At 39.3% G+C, this 17627-nt stretch overlaps 1 protein-coding gene across 6 annotated transcripts in view; it reads left to right on the forward strand.

The window, feature by feature from the left end:
• The window catches only part of GRM7 (glutamate metabotropic receptor 7), a 538026-nt gene that overhangs the window by 358021 nt on the left and 162378 nt on the right, over positions 1 to 17627 (forward strand). For all 6 annotated transcript variants that reach the window (XM_078853573.1, XM_073351194.2, XM_078853574.1 and 3 more), the window contains exon 7: positions 5235 to 5374. In XM_078853573.1, coding sequence (XP_078709699.1) covers positions 5235 to 5374 — 140 coding nt within the window. The remainder of the gene's footprint in view (positions 1 to 5234; positions 5375 to 17627) is intronic.

Raw genomic sequence — 17627 nt, forward strand, 5'->3', positions numbered from 1 at the left:
TGATCACTTTAGATAAGCTATTACCAGCAGGAGAGTGGGGTGGTGGGAGGTATTTTTTCATGCTTTGTGTGTATATAAAAAGATCTTCTACACTTTCCACAGTATGCATCCGATGAAGTGAGCTGTAGCTCACAAAAGCTTATGCTCAAATAAATTGGTTAGTCTCTAAGGTGCCACAAGTACTCCTTTTCTTTTTGCGAATACAGACTAACACGGCTGTTACTCTGAAACCTTACACACTACTATAATTCACTAAACAGATAGGACCAGATTGTGACAGAGCACAAGGATCCTATTTCCTGATGGCATGGTACATTCCAAGTGCTTGTTGTTGCCCCAGTCCCTGCACTTGGAGAGCACGAAGAGTAATCCATTGGTGTGCTTCTGACAGTGCATGCCATTCCAACTTGGATCGGGAAGAAGCAGAGCCCCTGGCCTAAATGGGTTGCAATCTGTACTGTTCTCCTGCATACTGAGCCACTCAGCTGAGTGCCCCCTTTTGGTGCACCCCCCGGGGAGGGTAGGACACCTAACACTGCTTCTGGGAGGGCCAGTGGCTGAATGTCACCATTTGACATATACATAATTAAACTTCTCTCTCATTCTTGTTACAAGACTTGTAATCAGAACAGAGAATGGCACAACATGAATCCTTTCTCCTGACAGTGTGAAGGAAAAAATGTGTATCCCATTCTTGTGCATTTTAAGCTTATGATCTTGTGATCCAATCCTATTTTGCATTTAGGTATGCAAACAGATCTCCTTGTAACTATGGCTAACACGGCTGTTACTCTGAAACCTATGCAGCTGAAATCATCTTGCCTGTGCATGCTTCAGGGATTTTTTCCCCCCTTACAAAGACCATGACATTCATAAAGGAAGAGCTCAAGCGATATTTTAATGAATAGAGACTGTGGATTTGTACTAGGAGCTCAGTATGAATTCCAATGTTGTCTCACAATGTTGAGAATAATTTTTTAGAAAGTCCAGATGCAGTAAGATTCTGTATATTCAATTTATGATGCAAAGTGTCTGTGTTCCCCCTCCCCTCCACGATGACCTGAAAAACGGATTATTTTTATATGAACCATAGCTGCTCCTCAGAACTGCAGTGACTGTGAGTCATAAAAAGATATCTTAGCTTGTCACACTTAACAAGACTCTGACCCATCTCCTATTGCACTTTTCTTCATGATGAGTTTTTTTCTGCTGATTAAGAGACACAAATCCCGCAAAATCCCATAAATTGTGTCTTTGCAGTGAGATTTTCAATGTGAAAGGGGCATCATGTACTGAATTTAGTGTGTGTGTTACTTAGTCGTTGGGAACAGATGGATTAATATTTTATAACACTGATTGTGCAGGCAGCACCACGGAAGAGCATGTTACTAGGTTTCCCAGTTGCCTGATGGGACTGTGGAGACTTACAATTCTCAATGAAAGAAAAAAAAAAAAAGGTATGTCAGCCTGAATCCTCAAGAAAATCTTCCCCCTCCCTGTTATAATAAGAAAAATTAAAATAATAAATGGCACCAGTTATGAAAATAATATGCTTCAGCCTGCAGGTTTCCTAGTACCACTTCTCATTGTTTCTTATAGTCTGCATAAATAAACAGAGCACTGAGTAAAATACTGTAGCAACTTTAAAACATGCACATGAAAGAATTAGATCCTCCAATCAAATGGTGGGGCACTGTGTGCCAAAATATGCTATCAGACCCACACTGGGATCGAAGAGTGAGTAAGGACTGTAGGATTTGCACTTACTAAGCAAACCTTTTGGTTGATAGTCCAGTTGCTCCATCTTTAATAAGACAGGCAACTCAGAAATCTTCTACTTGAATTATAACCTGAGATGATCACAACTATGTACCATTCCTTACTCCAAATAGCTTCCCTCACTTTTCACTTCCTTTTGGTGTGTGGGTAGATTTCCAGATGAAGTAAATTTAAACTCATGAAAGAGGACAAGCCTGAAAAAGTAGCAAATATCAACTATGCTGCTAATTATTACTATAAATATATACTAATGGTGAATACATATTAATATAGAATCACATTTAAAATTATGTTGCTGTACTTAACTTAGAATAAAACACATGATGATTCTAGAGATAGAACCACACTGGGTAGGGTGGGCGAGCTGCATAGATGATGTCTGGAAGAATTATGCATTTAGAGGCCAGGAGTAGGCATCCAGCACCAGATTAAGAAAAGCACTTGAGCACATGCTTAATGATAATCACATACTCAAGAGATTTCTTGAACAGCGGTGCTTTCATGAACCAGAGAGCAGGCTGACCAGCAGCAGTAACTACTCTGGTGGAGCAGCTGTGATATTTAAGAACTGCATTGAAAAGCTGCATGAAGGAAGCCATTAGCAGTGCACAACAAGAAGTTGTATTGATCCTTCGAAACCCAGAAATAGGCCTGCATATTCTTGAGCACTGGCTACTGGCCCTTTACCCAGTTAACTATTTACACATGCACAGGCAAGGCTCTCGTATAGTGCATTCTTGTGACAATATACATTGTCACTAGGAAAGCTTGCCAGGCCCTGACTGTTGCACAGGGCCATACCCCTGCAGGGCCCTGAACACTGTCAGCAACGTTAATGGTCCACCATCACTACCAGCAAGTGCAAGCAGCCAAACTATCCACTTAATGTTTAACAGCCCAGGAGTGAAAAGGGACTCCATGCCTTGTTTCTCCCCAACACAGTCTCCCTACCCCAGCTGTCATTTGGACTTTATTATTTATAGATTCCATTTAAAAACTAAAAGAAAAGAAGTACTTGTGGCACCTTAGAGACCAATAAATTTGTTAGTCTCTAAAGTGCCACTAGTACTCCTTTTCTTTTTGCGAATACAGACTAACACGGCTGCTACTCTGAAATCTGTCATTTAAAAACTAGATATCATACTAATCTGCAGATATGAAATAACAAAGCTCTATACTTTCACAGGGCAACTTTTAACCTCGACTCTTGTTGATACACACCAAGTTTATTCTGCATCTATTTAGAAGGAGAAAAAAACCTACAGTTTTATGCATGCACATGTATGTATGTGAGTAATACCCTATCTGCATTACTGCCCAATTTATGGAATAGATCCTCAGGTGGTGAAAATTTATATCAGGTGAAGATCTGACCCCTAGTGTATAAAAAACACCCATTTTTTTGTGTTAGTGTCATTTGGGGACGTAAGGATATACCTACAAATATTATGGAGGGCCAGATTGGACTCTTATGCTCTGAATTGTATTCTTTTATGTCAGATGCAACAATATGTAGCTTGGCTAATCATATAAACGCTTTAAAAAGTCATGATTAGCTAAATCCCATTTACTATTTTTGCTGACTTTGAGAAGGAATTTATGAATTATCGCCCTTATGCACCTAAAAATGTTTTCCCACCATAAAGATGTTCTGGCTGCATGAATCCGTAACAACAATTACATATCAGCTTAGTATCCATAAGGAGTCAGAGACAAGAGATTTCTGTGGAAGATTTTCTGTACCAGTCTTTGAACTTAATCAGTGTCTGATCTCAGAGAGGCTGCAGTATAGACAAGAAATAATTTACGAGGGTTAGAATTTGGAAACTATGCTAATTCACTCCTTCAAACCTTCTTTCACTCTCTGAAATTCAGTGAAGAATAGGAATCATGAGGAAAACCATAAACTTAAAGTTCAGTACTACAACTGAAGAGATTTTTCATACCCGCCCTCCCTCCCACCAAGCAATGTGGTAGGAGAAAGTTTTGAATATAGATATACTAATGATCTTCTATCTTGACACAATATTGCTTTACTTCCCAGAAACCTATTTTAATGCATCTTGAAACACATGTGGTCCTGGAAGCTTTCATTTAGATCTATCTGAAAATACTAAATTTCTTTGAACACTCATTTTAAGAAGTAGCCATACAGCCTTATAGTGTTAACTGAGTTGCACATCTTCTGATTGGGATTCTTTTCGCAATAGCATCTCAAATGTATTAATTAGCTATCAGAATTTAACGCCTGGCTGTCATGTAACATGTGTGTGTTTATTTTGCCCCCTTATTCTAACCTGTCTTGTTTGGATGTGCTAAGAGGATTAGGTGCTGGGGACCACCTCCTCCTACAAAGCTCCTGGATAGGCAAAGGGCAGGACAGGCACATATTAGAAAGCTTGGGCAGGGATGCTGGAACAATCTGTATAATGGGGTGCTGAGAGCCATTGAACCAAACTGAAACCCTGTGTGTGATGGAAACCATTTCAAGCCAGGGTGTCTGGCAGCACCCCTAGTTCTAGCACCTATGCCCTGTGGGAGGCTACACTAATACCCAATTCTGGTCCACGGCCCCAAAAGGACTGTTCCCATGAGCTGGCTTCGGGTGTGTGGCCCCACCCCGGATATTCTGTACATATGATGCATCCAAGCAAGCCGCACTAGGGGCATGCAGTCAGCTACTTTAGCAGGTTGAAGCATTGTTTAGTGTATTGCACTCGGGGCCCTGACCCATCCAAGCAAGGTGGTTCTGACATCCTTAGATCTGCTGTTGCCACTTCATTGCCTCTCTCACATCACTCTACCTAGCATGCTTCACAAGAAACAGTCCAGAATCTGGCCCTATATTGTTCATGACTAAGCTACTTTTCGGCAAGTATCAGTGTCCTAGGGTGTAAACAAAGCAGCGTACAAGGAGAGATTAGGAATAGTTTTCCGATAATGTCCTCTGTTCTGTTCCATCTCAGTTGCATGCTGATTACTGGAATAAGAACAAATTGTGGAGGAGGAAGCTATTTCTGGATGCCAGTCAAGAGTCACTAAACCTGGGCTGTCTTCTGATGGCGGTATCTCTCAGAAGCAGAAGGAACATTTTCTGGGGAAAAAAAAATCATATAGAGGCTCCATTCACAGGACTAATATTCACTAAAGAACTCCCTCAGGGGAGAAGGGGGCAGAGGCGGGGAGGGAAGCCCGTATGATATTTCATGATACGAAGCAAGGCTCATGTCATTTTACTTTACTTTTACGTTTCACCTAGTGGTATGAGTCATGATAATTAATCACAGAAAGAGGGATAGGATTATGGCACGATGTCCTAAAGCGTCCATTTAAACTGCTGTGATGATGGATGGCCTCTGCCTGAGCTGTGATACCAGTCGAAAGCTTTTAGCCATGACAAAATAAACAAAACAAGCATTGTAAAGCTTTGGCTGTTTTTTTGCTTCCTTCCTCAGGCAGTGCAGGCACTCCAGTGATGTTTAATAAAAACGGTGATGCACCAGGGCGCTATGACATCTTTCAGTATCACACAACAAACACCACCACTCCAGGCTACCACCTGATTGGCCAGTGGACAGATGACCTGCAGCTCAGCGTGAGTCCAGTTTCCTCTATACTTGCTCACTTTCATCAGCATATAGTTATTCGCTTGACTTTCGTCACCAAGAAGGAACTAGTGTAGGGGACAGTACTTAAGTTGTTTTTGTACAGTATCTTCCGTTGTTCTATATGCAGTTTGTTCTCGCATAGTTCCCTATCTGGACTGATTTATACTGAGCTCTGATGACCGTGCATTTTTTTATTGTTATTTCTTTATTTTTTTGCTCATGGGAGCTCTCTAGCCGCTAACTGGGACAGTGGCTTTTTCTCTGTAATACATAGCTGCTTGAAACCTCTGGGATTTCATCTTTAGAATTGCAAATTGCTCCAAGTGTCTCCAACTTGGTGCAAAAGAAATGGATTTTTTTTTTTGAGTGGCTCTCATTTCCCAAGGGATATTTTTATGCACTTAGCAGTGAGGCCACTCTTACATGTGTGGCTGTCCTTTCATAATGAAGTCTAGCTGAAAGGTAAGGCAATCAAATGTCTCCCAGTTATTCTTGATGTTGCCCATGTGAAATAATGAATATGATTACTTCCTTCCGCGGAGGCAAACTTTGTTCATCTGTGGAGTCTGAGTCTTTACTTTTAAATACATTTTTCATTACAAACTAAAGTCCAGAACGAAAACACACAAACAAAAAGAATACCTGCCCCTTGATCTGTAGAATAGAGCTGGCATGTGTCTACCTCAGAGAGGAGTTGCAAGGGTGAAATCCATTGTTGATTGTAAGGCGCTCAGATCCTACGGTGGTAAGAGGCATTTATACTCCTAGACAGGTGGAAATATTATAATTTGGAAATGTAACTTAATCTACTACATTTTCTCCTCACTTTAATTAATGCAGTGTATGTCTTAACAAAGTAACACCAGTAATTAATGTGGGGAACCAAGGGTCACTCTCTGGAGAATATTGGGCTTCCTCTTAAATTCCATACACATTAAGGTATGTGATGTGTTTTGTCAGCATTATTTAAGCTGCTGTGTTTTATTTAAAGCACACTGTCTTATTAACTTGCAATTTACAATTCTTTTCTGCCAAAATATCAATATTTTTATTTTCTAAATACTACTTAGTATAAACTACTCATCCTGACCTATTATAATTGAAATCAGAAATTAATAGCACCTTTGTTGTTCTGCAGCAATTGGGTTCAGAGTTTTCATACAAAGCACTTTCCCCCCTGCTCTGGGCTTGGCTAGATTGTGTTATATCAGTGGGGTTACTACAGCAACTTCCATTCTATCTGCCTGTGTGTTCCACAAGCCAAATGCCTCCAGGAATTTGCCTCCATTGGTTTGCTAGTCCTCCATGGAACTTTTCAAGAACAAGGTAAATTTTGCAGCTTCAAAAGTAGTTAGGAATTCTCTGGCCAAGGGGACCAGACTATTGACTACTATTAAATAGGTCCCAAGAGAAACTGCCAAATCCTGTAGTTCATCTTGTAGGTTTATTTATGAGGATGACTCCCTGGATGTATCCCTGTTTCTCTATTTATATCAGTCTTGCAAATTTCTTCCGACCAACTAGCAAAAGGGGAAAATGTAAGAAGGATGGTCCAGTGAAAGGGAGACCCAGATTCAATTCCCTACTCTGCCACAGACTTCCTGTGTGAGCATGGCAAGCCTTGTAGCCTGTATGTGCTTCAGTTTCCCACCTGTAAAATCGGGACAATGGTACTTCTCTATTTCACAGGGCTGTTGTATGACACACGAGGCACTCAGACATTACAGAGATGAGGGCCATGTGATAGCGAAGGTTGGGTTTTTTTTGTTTTGGGCTGGGTTGTTTTTTTTTTGCTATAGAGAAATAACATATTTGGGTTTTTTTCCCTCACTCATTTTCACCACCTCCACCATAAAGGATGAGAAAATAGATTTTGCTATTAAATGATCATGGCACTATTGCAAGGCTGATGTAGATTCAGTTTATATTGAAGAGGACAAAATACAATTTACTTTCACGTTCACATTTTGGGGTTTTTTTGGAGGTGGGTAGTTTTATTCTTGATACTTTTGATAACTCTAGGGTATGTTTTCATGTCCAGTTAGCAAATAGTTTCTTCTTACAATATGGAGCACTTTCATTCTTTTGAAGCACACCTGCATGGGCTATCTGTTAGATGAACAGAAAAGGCTTAAAGCATAACATTCAGGAGGCCTCTGGGTGTTCTGTATATGTTTTTCTTTTTGTCATCATCTTACTTACAGAGCCAGTTTTATGAAGTGTCTGAGACTGGGCATTTTTCTCAGGCCTGGTTGCCTCCATGTATCTTTATATTACCTTTGATTTCACACTTCTGGCAGGAATGTTTGCAAAAACAGGGCTCGAGTTGTGCTGGAATGCTGTTCTGGCACTTTTCTCACGGGAGGTTGTAATGGCGTTCTGGTGCTATCGTTTTCTGGAAGTGTGTTCCGGCACTTCTTTATTTAGGATGAGAGTGAAGTGCAGCATCTCTTTTTTTAGGATTGGAGCACAGCGCTAAAGACATATACTTTTTTATCTGTGCATTCAAAGGGCCAGATTCTGAGCTCTCTTACAGTCAGGGTAAATATGGAATACCTTCTCTGATTTCTCATGAGTTACCCTGGATTTACATCACTATTTCTTGCATCAGAAAGTGAGTGAGAAAATATCTGTAACATTTTTGCTGCAACAAACTCTGGCCATAAATTATGAATTTTCCACGGGGGAGAGAGGGTAGTATAATCACCAAATCTCCTTATGGTGTGATTATTTTCTAACACCTAAAACGTCTCTTCCTGGGACATAAATCACGATTTAGTGAACACTCTGGATGCATTTCATAGTGAGGATAAAATGAGCTGATGTCTAATTTTAAATGGGTTGACCAATATTCTACTGAAAAATGTTGGAAGTTGCATACACCCTGTAGTCAAGCGGAGTTCCGATTACAAAAATATCAGTCTACCTCCCACTAAGAGGTCCTGCAAGTACATCCTGCCTCCCACTGTTTTTTGAAGATTTTTAACATCTCTTCCAGCCCCCTTGTGACCTGCCTCGCACATATTTGATACACAGTATTTATACTTTCTCTCCTCTTTGCAGCTTGAAATGCCTGATCCTGGATTTTAGAATCAGAAATCAGACCAGCTCCATACCCATTCAAATGCAATATCTTGACCTACCGTACATGCCAAATTGCTCAAGATTAAAGTTAATGTAATTAGACAATAAAACTGTTAAACATGGTAATGTTATCATATGAAAGCAGGTCTGTATTACAGTTTGCTTATGTTGAGGGGACACTTGTGCATAATATGAAATAATGTAGAGAGAATGGCATCATTTCAAGGAGGAGAAATGCCTTGAATGTGTTCAGCATTAAATGAATCATAATTCAGCTAAAGTAAAATGGGATCGTTGGGTTGTCAATGCCCATGGTGCAGTATATAAAGTTTCATGGGTGTATGTTACCAATGGCTGTGGTTTTTATAAAACTTAAATTCAAGAAAAGACCATGATTAAACTCTCATGTTTCTTGATAGAAAGCTGCATGGATTGAGAAATTATTCCTATTGGCTATTTACTGTCCCAAAAGGAAAGAGGAGAGGATGGGGAATAGCAAGAAAGTGTGCAAAGCCACAGCTACTCTTGGAATAGTGTCTTTCCAGATGTTAATTATGTTGTTACAAATTAACTTTTCTTTTTCAATAAGAGATGCTCAAACATTTTTCACACCATAAATATATCATATTTAATATAGCCTGTCACGGTTCCTCCCCCACTCTGAACTCTAGGGTACAGATGTGGGGACCTGCATGAAAAACCTCCTAAGCTTATCTTTACCAGCTTAGGTCAAAACTTCCCCAAGGTACAAAATATTACACCGTTATCCTTGGACTGGCCGCTACCACCACCAAACTAATACTGGTTACTGGGGAAGAGCTGTTTGGACGCGTCCTTCCCCCCAAAATACTTCCCAAAACCTTGCACCCCACTTCCTGGACAAGGTTTGGTAAAAAGCCTCACCAATTTGCCTAGGTGACTACAGACCCAGACCCTTGGATCTTAAGAACAATGAACAATCCTCCCAAAACTTGCACCCCCCCTTTCCTGGGAAATGTTGGATAAAAAGCCTCACCAATTTGCATAGGTGACCACAGACCCAAACCCTTGGATCTGAGAACAATGAAAAAGCATTCAGTGTTTTACAAGAAGACTTTTAATAAAAAATAGAAGTAAATAGAAATAAAGAAATCCCCCCTGTAAAATCAGGATAGTAGATATCTTACAGGGTAATTAGATTCAAAAACATAGAGAACCCCTCTAGGCAAAACCTTAAGTTACAAAAAAGATACACAGACAGAAATAGTTATTCTATTCAGCACAATTCTTTTCTCAGCCATTTAAAGAAATCATAATCTAACACATACCTAGCTAGATTACTTACTACAAGTTCTAAGACTCCATTCCTGTTCTGTCCCTGGCCAAGACGACTACAGACAGACACAGACCCTTTGTTTCTCTCCCTCCTCCCAGCTTTTGAAAGTATCTTGTCTCCTCATTGGTCATTTTGGTCAGGTGCCAGCGAGGTTACCTTTAGCTTCTTAACCCTTTACAGGTGAGAGGAGCTTTCCCCTGGCCAGGAGGGATTTCAAAGGGGTTTACCCTTCCCTTTATATTTATGACATAGCCTATGTCATAGGACAACACCATTTTCAACACCAGAAAAGCAGGTTATCATCAGGTTATTCATTAAGCCTCAGGCACATACAGACTAACATGGCTGCCCCCGATACTTGACCTCAGGCACTGTAACTTCGGGTTCACTAACGTACTTTTCTATTTAACTATTGATCGTGTGATTATCTATCTTTGGGCCTGTTGTTTTGTCATGGCATGTTTTAGTAACCATTCAAAGAGATCATGTCGACTGGAAAAAAAGGTGTCATGGGCATTGGGGTTTTTTTTTGTTTTTGTTTTTTAAGTTTGCTTTCAAACAAAATAACTTTTATTACTTACTCAGATATAGTACTTGTGCTTTGATACCACTGGAAAATAGAGAGATGATTTTTGTGGATAAAGAACAAAGCTAGTTGTCAAGAGACATGTGTTCTATTTCCAGTTCTTTCTCAAGCTGCTTGTGTCAATGTAAGCAAGTTATTTATCTTCTTGGTGCCTTTGTTTTCTGTATTTATAAAATAGGTACAAGAACAATACTAACCTACTTGAGAGGGGCATTGTGCATATTTGTTCATTGATCTTTGTAAAGAAAGTCGAGCTTCATAGGTAGAAAGCATGATCGAAGTGCAGATGATTGTGGACGATACCAAGCTGGGAGGGGTTGCAAGTGCTTTGGAGGCTAGGATTAACATTCAAAATGATCTGGACAAACTGGAGAAATAGTCTGACATAAATAGGATGAAATTCAGTATGGACCAAATGCAACGTACTCCACTTAGGAAGGAACAATCAGTTGTGCACATGCTAAAGGGAAATGACTGCCTAGGAATGAGTACTAAAGAAAGGAATCTGGGGGTCATAGTAGATCACAAGCTAAATGAGAGTCAACAATGTAACATTGTTTCAAAAAAAAAGTAAACATAATTCTGGAATGTATCAGCAGATGTTCTTAGCAAGACATGAGAAGTAATTCTTCTGTAATGAGAATTAATTCTTCTGCTCCTCTCTGCACTGATTAGGCCTCAACTGGAGTATTGTGTTCAGTTCTGGGTGCCACATTTCGGGAAAGATGTGGACAAACTGAAGAAAGTACAAAGAAGACCAACAAAAATTTATTAAAGGTCTAGAAAACACAACCTATGAGGGAAGACTGAAAATACTGGATTTGTTTAGTCTGCAAAAGAGAAGACTAAGTGGGGGACATAACAGTTTTCAAGTACATAAAATGTTGTACAAGGATAAGGGAGAAAAATTGTTGCTCTTAATCTCTGATATAGGACAAGAAGCAATGGGCTTAAATTACAGCAAGGGCAGTTTAAGCTGGACATTAGGAAAAACTTCTTAACTGTCAGGGTAGTTAAGCACTGGAATAATTTCCTACGGAGGCTATGGAATCACCATCATTGAAGATTTTTAGAAGCAGGTTAGACAAACACCTATCAGGAATAGTCTGAATAATACTTAGTCCTGCCATGAGTGCAGAGGACTGGACTAGATAACCTCTCAATGGTTCCTACGACTCTATGATTGACAGAACGTTGTTGGTCAAACACAGCTGATCTTTGTAACCACCACTTATTTTAAAGTGTTTGGCAGAGGTAGAAACTCATCGCTCCTGGAAGAACTGGACGTTTTCACTGGGAATTTGATGCTGTGGGTCACTATCACTTCAGCATTGTTGCTGAGAACCTGTTGTCTCTTAAGGTATGTCTACACTGCAATGAAACAGCCACAGCTGGCCTATGTCAACTGACTCAGGCTGGGGCTGCGGAGCTATAAAATTGCAATGCAGACATTGAGGCTTGTGCTGGTGTCTGGGCTCTCGGAACACTCCCCCTTCACAACGTGTTCCTTGCAGTCCAGGATTTAACTGTGCATGTCTAAAGTTTCAGATTCACTGAACCCCATGCAAGTATCCCAAAATCTCAAAATTCTTATCTATTTAAAAAAAAACAACAATAAATTACTTCAAAAATTACTTCAAAATCTCAAACTCCCATATCAGCAGATGTGGTGATTGGGCAAGGAGGGGAAGTTGCCTAGCTAATAGTTAGAATGTTTTATAAATGTGATTTGCACCAAATTTTAATCCAATAACTAGAGCAGTGGTGGAACGGTGAACTGCGGCCACTCGGAGCTGTGGAGGGCTGTGCCTGTGCACGGTCAACGTCAACAAAATGTCTTGCAGCCCGCGATTAGATTACCCTGATAGGCTGCATGTGGCCCACGGGCTGCAGGTTGCTCACCACTGAACTAGAGAGTTAATTAATTTTGAGATATTTGCACATAGGTTAAATTAGAGTTCGAGGGTGAAATGTTGGCTCCGTTTGAAGTCAATGGCAAACTCTCGTTGATTTCAGTGGAGCCAGGATTTCACGCCCAAGTGTGAGCCTGTTTCCTATTGGCTAGAAGTTCTTAGAGTCACTGAAAGAAGCATGTCTATAGTTTTCTGCACCTCAGGATTCTCACATACTCTGGTTGTACATATCTCACTAGATAACAGGTAGAACTGGATCTGAACAGAAAAGAGCTGTCTGGAAGGAAGTTTGACTGCTGCATTTGAACACTAAGTTCCTTGGGCTTTTCTTTAAGCATTCTGAACATGTAGATGCTGAGCTACAGAGGAGGTGTCTGGGTCAGGTGTTCAGCATGGGGCTCTGTTAAAGAAATCCATGTGGTTTTATTTTGTGTCTTAGTACCCGGTGAAAGGTTTTTAATTTCATTGCAGTACATTACATTCCTTGTACAACTTGCAGTGTCACAGTATGCATGACATTTTGTTATAATCAAATTCATGCTTGTACTGGTGAGTAGCAAAACCGTTACAGAAAACTTGCACATACGTCATTGAAGAATAATATATTCCTATAGCAGCTAACATTTTTCAGTCTGTTTATCTAATTAATGCTTTACTTTGAGCCTGTTAGCATCTTTACAGGTTGCTTCATTTTGTTTTAATTGCCTCAGCATCTCCAACTTGTCAAATGCACTCTTCCAATTCAATATTATAGCTCATAAAGGTGTTACTGGGCATGAGGGTATTGATCAGACTTTGCATCATATTCTCAGGAAGACTGAAGATGCTATATGCAGGCTCGATAAAGATGGATGGTGGAAAATACGCCATTCTGCCCATTATTGCTGCTTTGTAGAGTTCCTAAATTGTCCACACTGAAACAACTTTCATTTCTAATGTACTAATAGTGGTTAAATGTTACTCTCCAAATAAACTGATGATCTCCCTCCAGTTAATTTGTTTTCAGAAAGATAATTTCTATAGTAAAGAGCCCCAAATCTACTATGTACAGCAATAAAAAGTATAAATAAATCTGTTCTATGCTAGATAAATGCCCTCTAATTGTAAATTGTTAAGTAACTCTTAAGATGGGGCATAGCCTGAAATATGATTGCCACTAAATGGATCAGTTTACATTCAGGAGTTAGCAGGGTACTTAGAATTCCTTTCTTTTTCAGAATCTCCTCCAGCAATCAGTGATGAATTACTACAATCTTCCTACCAAAGTGCTTGGAAGATTAATAGTACTTATAATTATCAATATAGTTGTACAAACATGTACGTTATATAGATGTAGCACCCCAATAAATCCCTGTTTGCATTGCTTCTGGCCAAGTGAATCACTTTATGTTTATTAGTAGAATTCCATGTTCTTTGAGGAAATAACTGAATTGCATTATTTTCTTCACTACAGGCTTGGGGAGTATTTTAAAGGAATGGGAAGACAAAGAGAAATCAGGTTTTCATTAAACAATATGCATGTACTATAGTGTCTCACTGGTCTTAAAACACAGAAGCATAGCTTATGGCTTAATGGTCAGCCTTTTTCGCCTGCACAGACACATGGAAAGCAAAGGATAGTGAGGAGACTGAATCTCATCTGTGCAGATGCAAAATAAAACCAGCAGCCAGAAATGTCATTCCAAAGGGAATGATTGACAAAAGGAGCTATGTAACTTGCATACTGTGGTTCTGTTGCCCCCAAAATAGAAATTTATAAAATCTTTGCACTCATCTGTGCAGTTTATGCAAATCCTGTGTACTTCAACACCTATTGAATCTCTTTGTGCTCAGACTAATCTGTTTAAGTGTTGTAAACATCTCTGTTACCAAATTTGGAAATAAAACATTATGAATATTGGGGCAATGAATAGAGCAATAAAAGGTCTAAGCCTCTGGCAGGAGCCTGAATGTACCTGGCAATTTGGAGAAATATTCAGAATGACAATTAGATCTGAGCAAATAATTTTACTCTTTTAAGTTTGATGCTTGGAGACATTCACAAGCAGATGGTAATTTGCTATATATATATTTCATATATTTCTTTCTTTCTTTCTTTCTTTCTTTCTTTCTTTCTTTCTTTCTTTCTTTCTTTCTTTCTTTCTTTCTTTCTTTCTTTCTTTCTTTCAAGTTTAGTTGATCTTTCCATCTGTCTGTCTATTTCTGGAATGGAGAATATTCAGTGCAACCAGAATGTCCAGAAAATGTAGTGGCCGTACACTAACAGCTCATCACTGAGCATGTGCAAACTGAGTTTTTTTGAAGTCATGTAATTTAGTCAAATTTGGGGTGAATTTTCAAGGGAACAAGAAAAGACAGATCTGGAGGGAGACCACCTGCCAGATTAAATATCTGTACATCAAAGCGTGGAGGCACAAGAGAGTTGCTCAACTAAATGGTTGTAGACATTTCTTAGATGTATATTTTTCCTTAACTTCTTTCTCAGAAATGACTGAACCATTTTAGCTGAAACTTAAAATAAAATACACACACCAGCTTGGAAAATTTCAGGCCAAACAAGTATAATTTGGAAAAGATGTGAGGAAAAGAAAATGGTATCTTATAACAGGTTAGAGCTAGACAATGTTAATTATACGCTCACCCTCTAGTATACGTGTGTGTTTATGTGTGTGCACATGCACAGACAATTGTGTGCATACTTGTCTGTGCCTGAGCGCACAGATATATATTCTGCACAAAGACACACACACAATTGAGGCTATTTGAGATCCCGATATTACTTTATAGCATCCAACAGACTTTAAAATACTAGTTTCAAGATTTCAACGAAATGGGTAAAAAAATTGGTATCATTTTCCTTCTTCATTTCGGTTACTGTCACTTAAATTGTCCCATGTAGTGCCATTTCCCACTTTTGTTACAGGTGGTAACGAGTAGCTGATAGTACAAAGGTACTACACTTGTGTTACAAAATTTCAGTTTTAAGATTGTAACTAAGATGAAAGATTTTCATGATGGTATGCATAATGCATGTGTTAAAAATTCTTATTAAGTCAATTCAGAAAATTAGGTCTGAGTGTTGTTTAAAATTCAGATTTTATATATTAGGTCTGACAAGGATCTTTTCTTTTTTCTAGTGTCATTACAGCATTGAAGGCGTTCCATTGACACAGCTTCTGGTTCTCATTAAAAATTACGACAGTTTAAAATCCTTCATAAAGTCCATAGACTCCCTCATATTTATTTAAATGTGGATTACTGGATAGTGACATCTTTGGAGATGTAGTTGTGTCCAGAGTTATCTAGCTTTAGGATAGACGGAAAAAAATACAGAATTACAAATGGCCATATACACTTCAGCTATACTTTCTGAATTATTTCTCACTAATATATGGTATAGCAAAAACACTTTACTGATCGGGTCACTATCTTCTGCTGCACACAAAGAAAAGAATTGTGGGATGGTATAAAGGCCTAGTTCATGGAAATGGCTAATATTTTTGTATATGAAAATGACAGTGTTTATTATATAAATGGTACGATTGAAAAATTTAATTTCTCTTTTGATTAATTCATGTTTTTCATTAACACTATCTATCTATCTATCTATCTATCTATCTATCTATCTATCTATCTATCTATCTATCTAATGAGTTCTATATATTTTATTGTTTAAATAGTCCACCTCTAATCCTGGAAACATCTCAAGGAAATACCCCACTATTTGTTCACGGTGTACCTATACATACATATTTACACCAAACAAACACAAAGCCGTAAAGTAATGGTCCAAAAATGATCTTTGTTTAGAGGTACTGCAGTGTTTGAAGCTATAAGAGTAGAATATTATTTTAAGAAAAGAAAATATGAAGTTGTAATTTGGTGTGGTTCATGAGCTTTTGGGGCCAGATCATTGTTCTTCTGAATCATTGGTCTCTCCAAGATAATGATGTTCTGCATCCACATAAAATCTAAAATTCTGGTCAAAGATGTATGGCTGGCTATATGGGAATTAGTCCACGGAATATCTGTGCGTAAATACAAAGTCTTATTATCTGTACTTCTAAATTATCGTATTTCATCATGTCCTGTCCCTTCCTTGGCACAAACCTCATTCAAAATTGATTAGTTCTAGGTCTCTAGCACAGCCCTTTATCCTTCTAAACTTCCTTTCAGGACACTTGCCTGTGAATATTGAGTGATCCTGGTTGCTTTTCTTAATTCTGTTTAGAGGGCCCTGGAGTTCTCTTCAAAATCCCACTAATTGACTATGTCTCCAACTTCTGGGTTTGGAAAAAAACACTAAACTTTTATTTAACCAAAGTAAATATAACATAAAAGTAACAGTAGTTTTCAGTAACCTTCTACTTCTTACTTCTAGAGAGAGAGCCTAATTTTATAAGACCTCAGCACTTCTTCCCTTCCTGAACATCAGTCTGGCTCCCTGACCCCACTGTGATCCTGCCCCGTCTCTTTTGCCCTTGCTTTTCCTGTTAAGCATGATGGAGTTTCAACAACTCTCTCATTCCCTCTCTCTCGCTGTCAGTAACTGAAGTCTGAGTCTCTCCTGCATCTCTGCATTGTCCACGGTTGCTCTTTCATTTGATCTTTCCTATTTGTGCCATTTATTTATTGGTATTTTTCAGAATTCTGCTTTCATAGAATCATAGAATCATAGAATATCAAGGTTGGAAGGGACCTCAGGAGGGCCTCTAGTCCAACCCCCTGCTCAAAGCAGGACCAAGCCCCAATTAAATCATCCCAGCCAGGGCTTTGTCAAGCCTGACCTTAAAAACTTCTAAGGAAGGAGATTCTACCACATCCCTAGGTAACACATTCCAGTGTTTCACCACCCTCCTAGTGAAACAGTTTTTCCTAATATCCAACCTAAACCTCCCCCACTGCAACTTGAGACCATTACTCCTTGTCCTGTCCTCTTCTACCACTGAGAATAGTCTAGAACCATCCTCTCTGGAACCACCTCTCAGGTAGTTGAAAGCAGCTATCAAATCCCCCTTCATTCTTCTCTTCTGCAGACTAAACAATCCCAGTTCCCTCAGCCTCTCCTCATAAGTCATGTGTTCCAGTCCCCTAATCATTTTTGTTGCCCTTCGCTGGACTCTCTCCAATTTATCCACATCCTTCTTGTAGTGTGGGGTCCAAAACTGGACACAGTACTCCAGATGAGGCCTCACCAATATCAAATAGAGGGGAACGATCACGTCCCTCGATCTGCTCGCTGTGCCCCTACTTATACATCCCAAAATGCCATTGGCCTTCTTGGCAACAAGGGCACACTGCTGACTCATCACCCACCATCTCGTCCACTGTCACCCCTAGGT

Source organism: Lepidochelys kempii, chromosome 7 (genome assembly GCF_965140285.1).
Source record: "Lepidochelys kempii isolate rLepKem1 chromosome 7, rLepKem1.hap1, whole genome shotgun sequence".
Classification (NCBI taxonomy): domain Eukaryota; kingdom Metazoa; phylum Chordata; order Testudines; family Cheloniidae; genus Lepidochelys; species Lepidochelys kempii.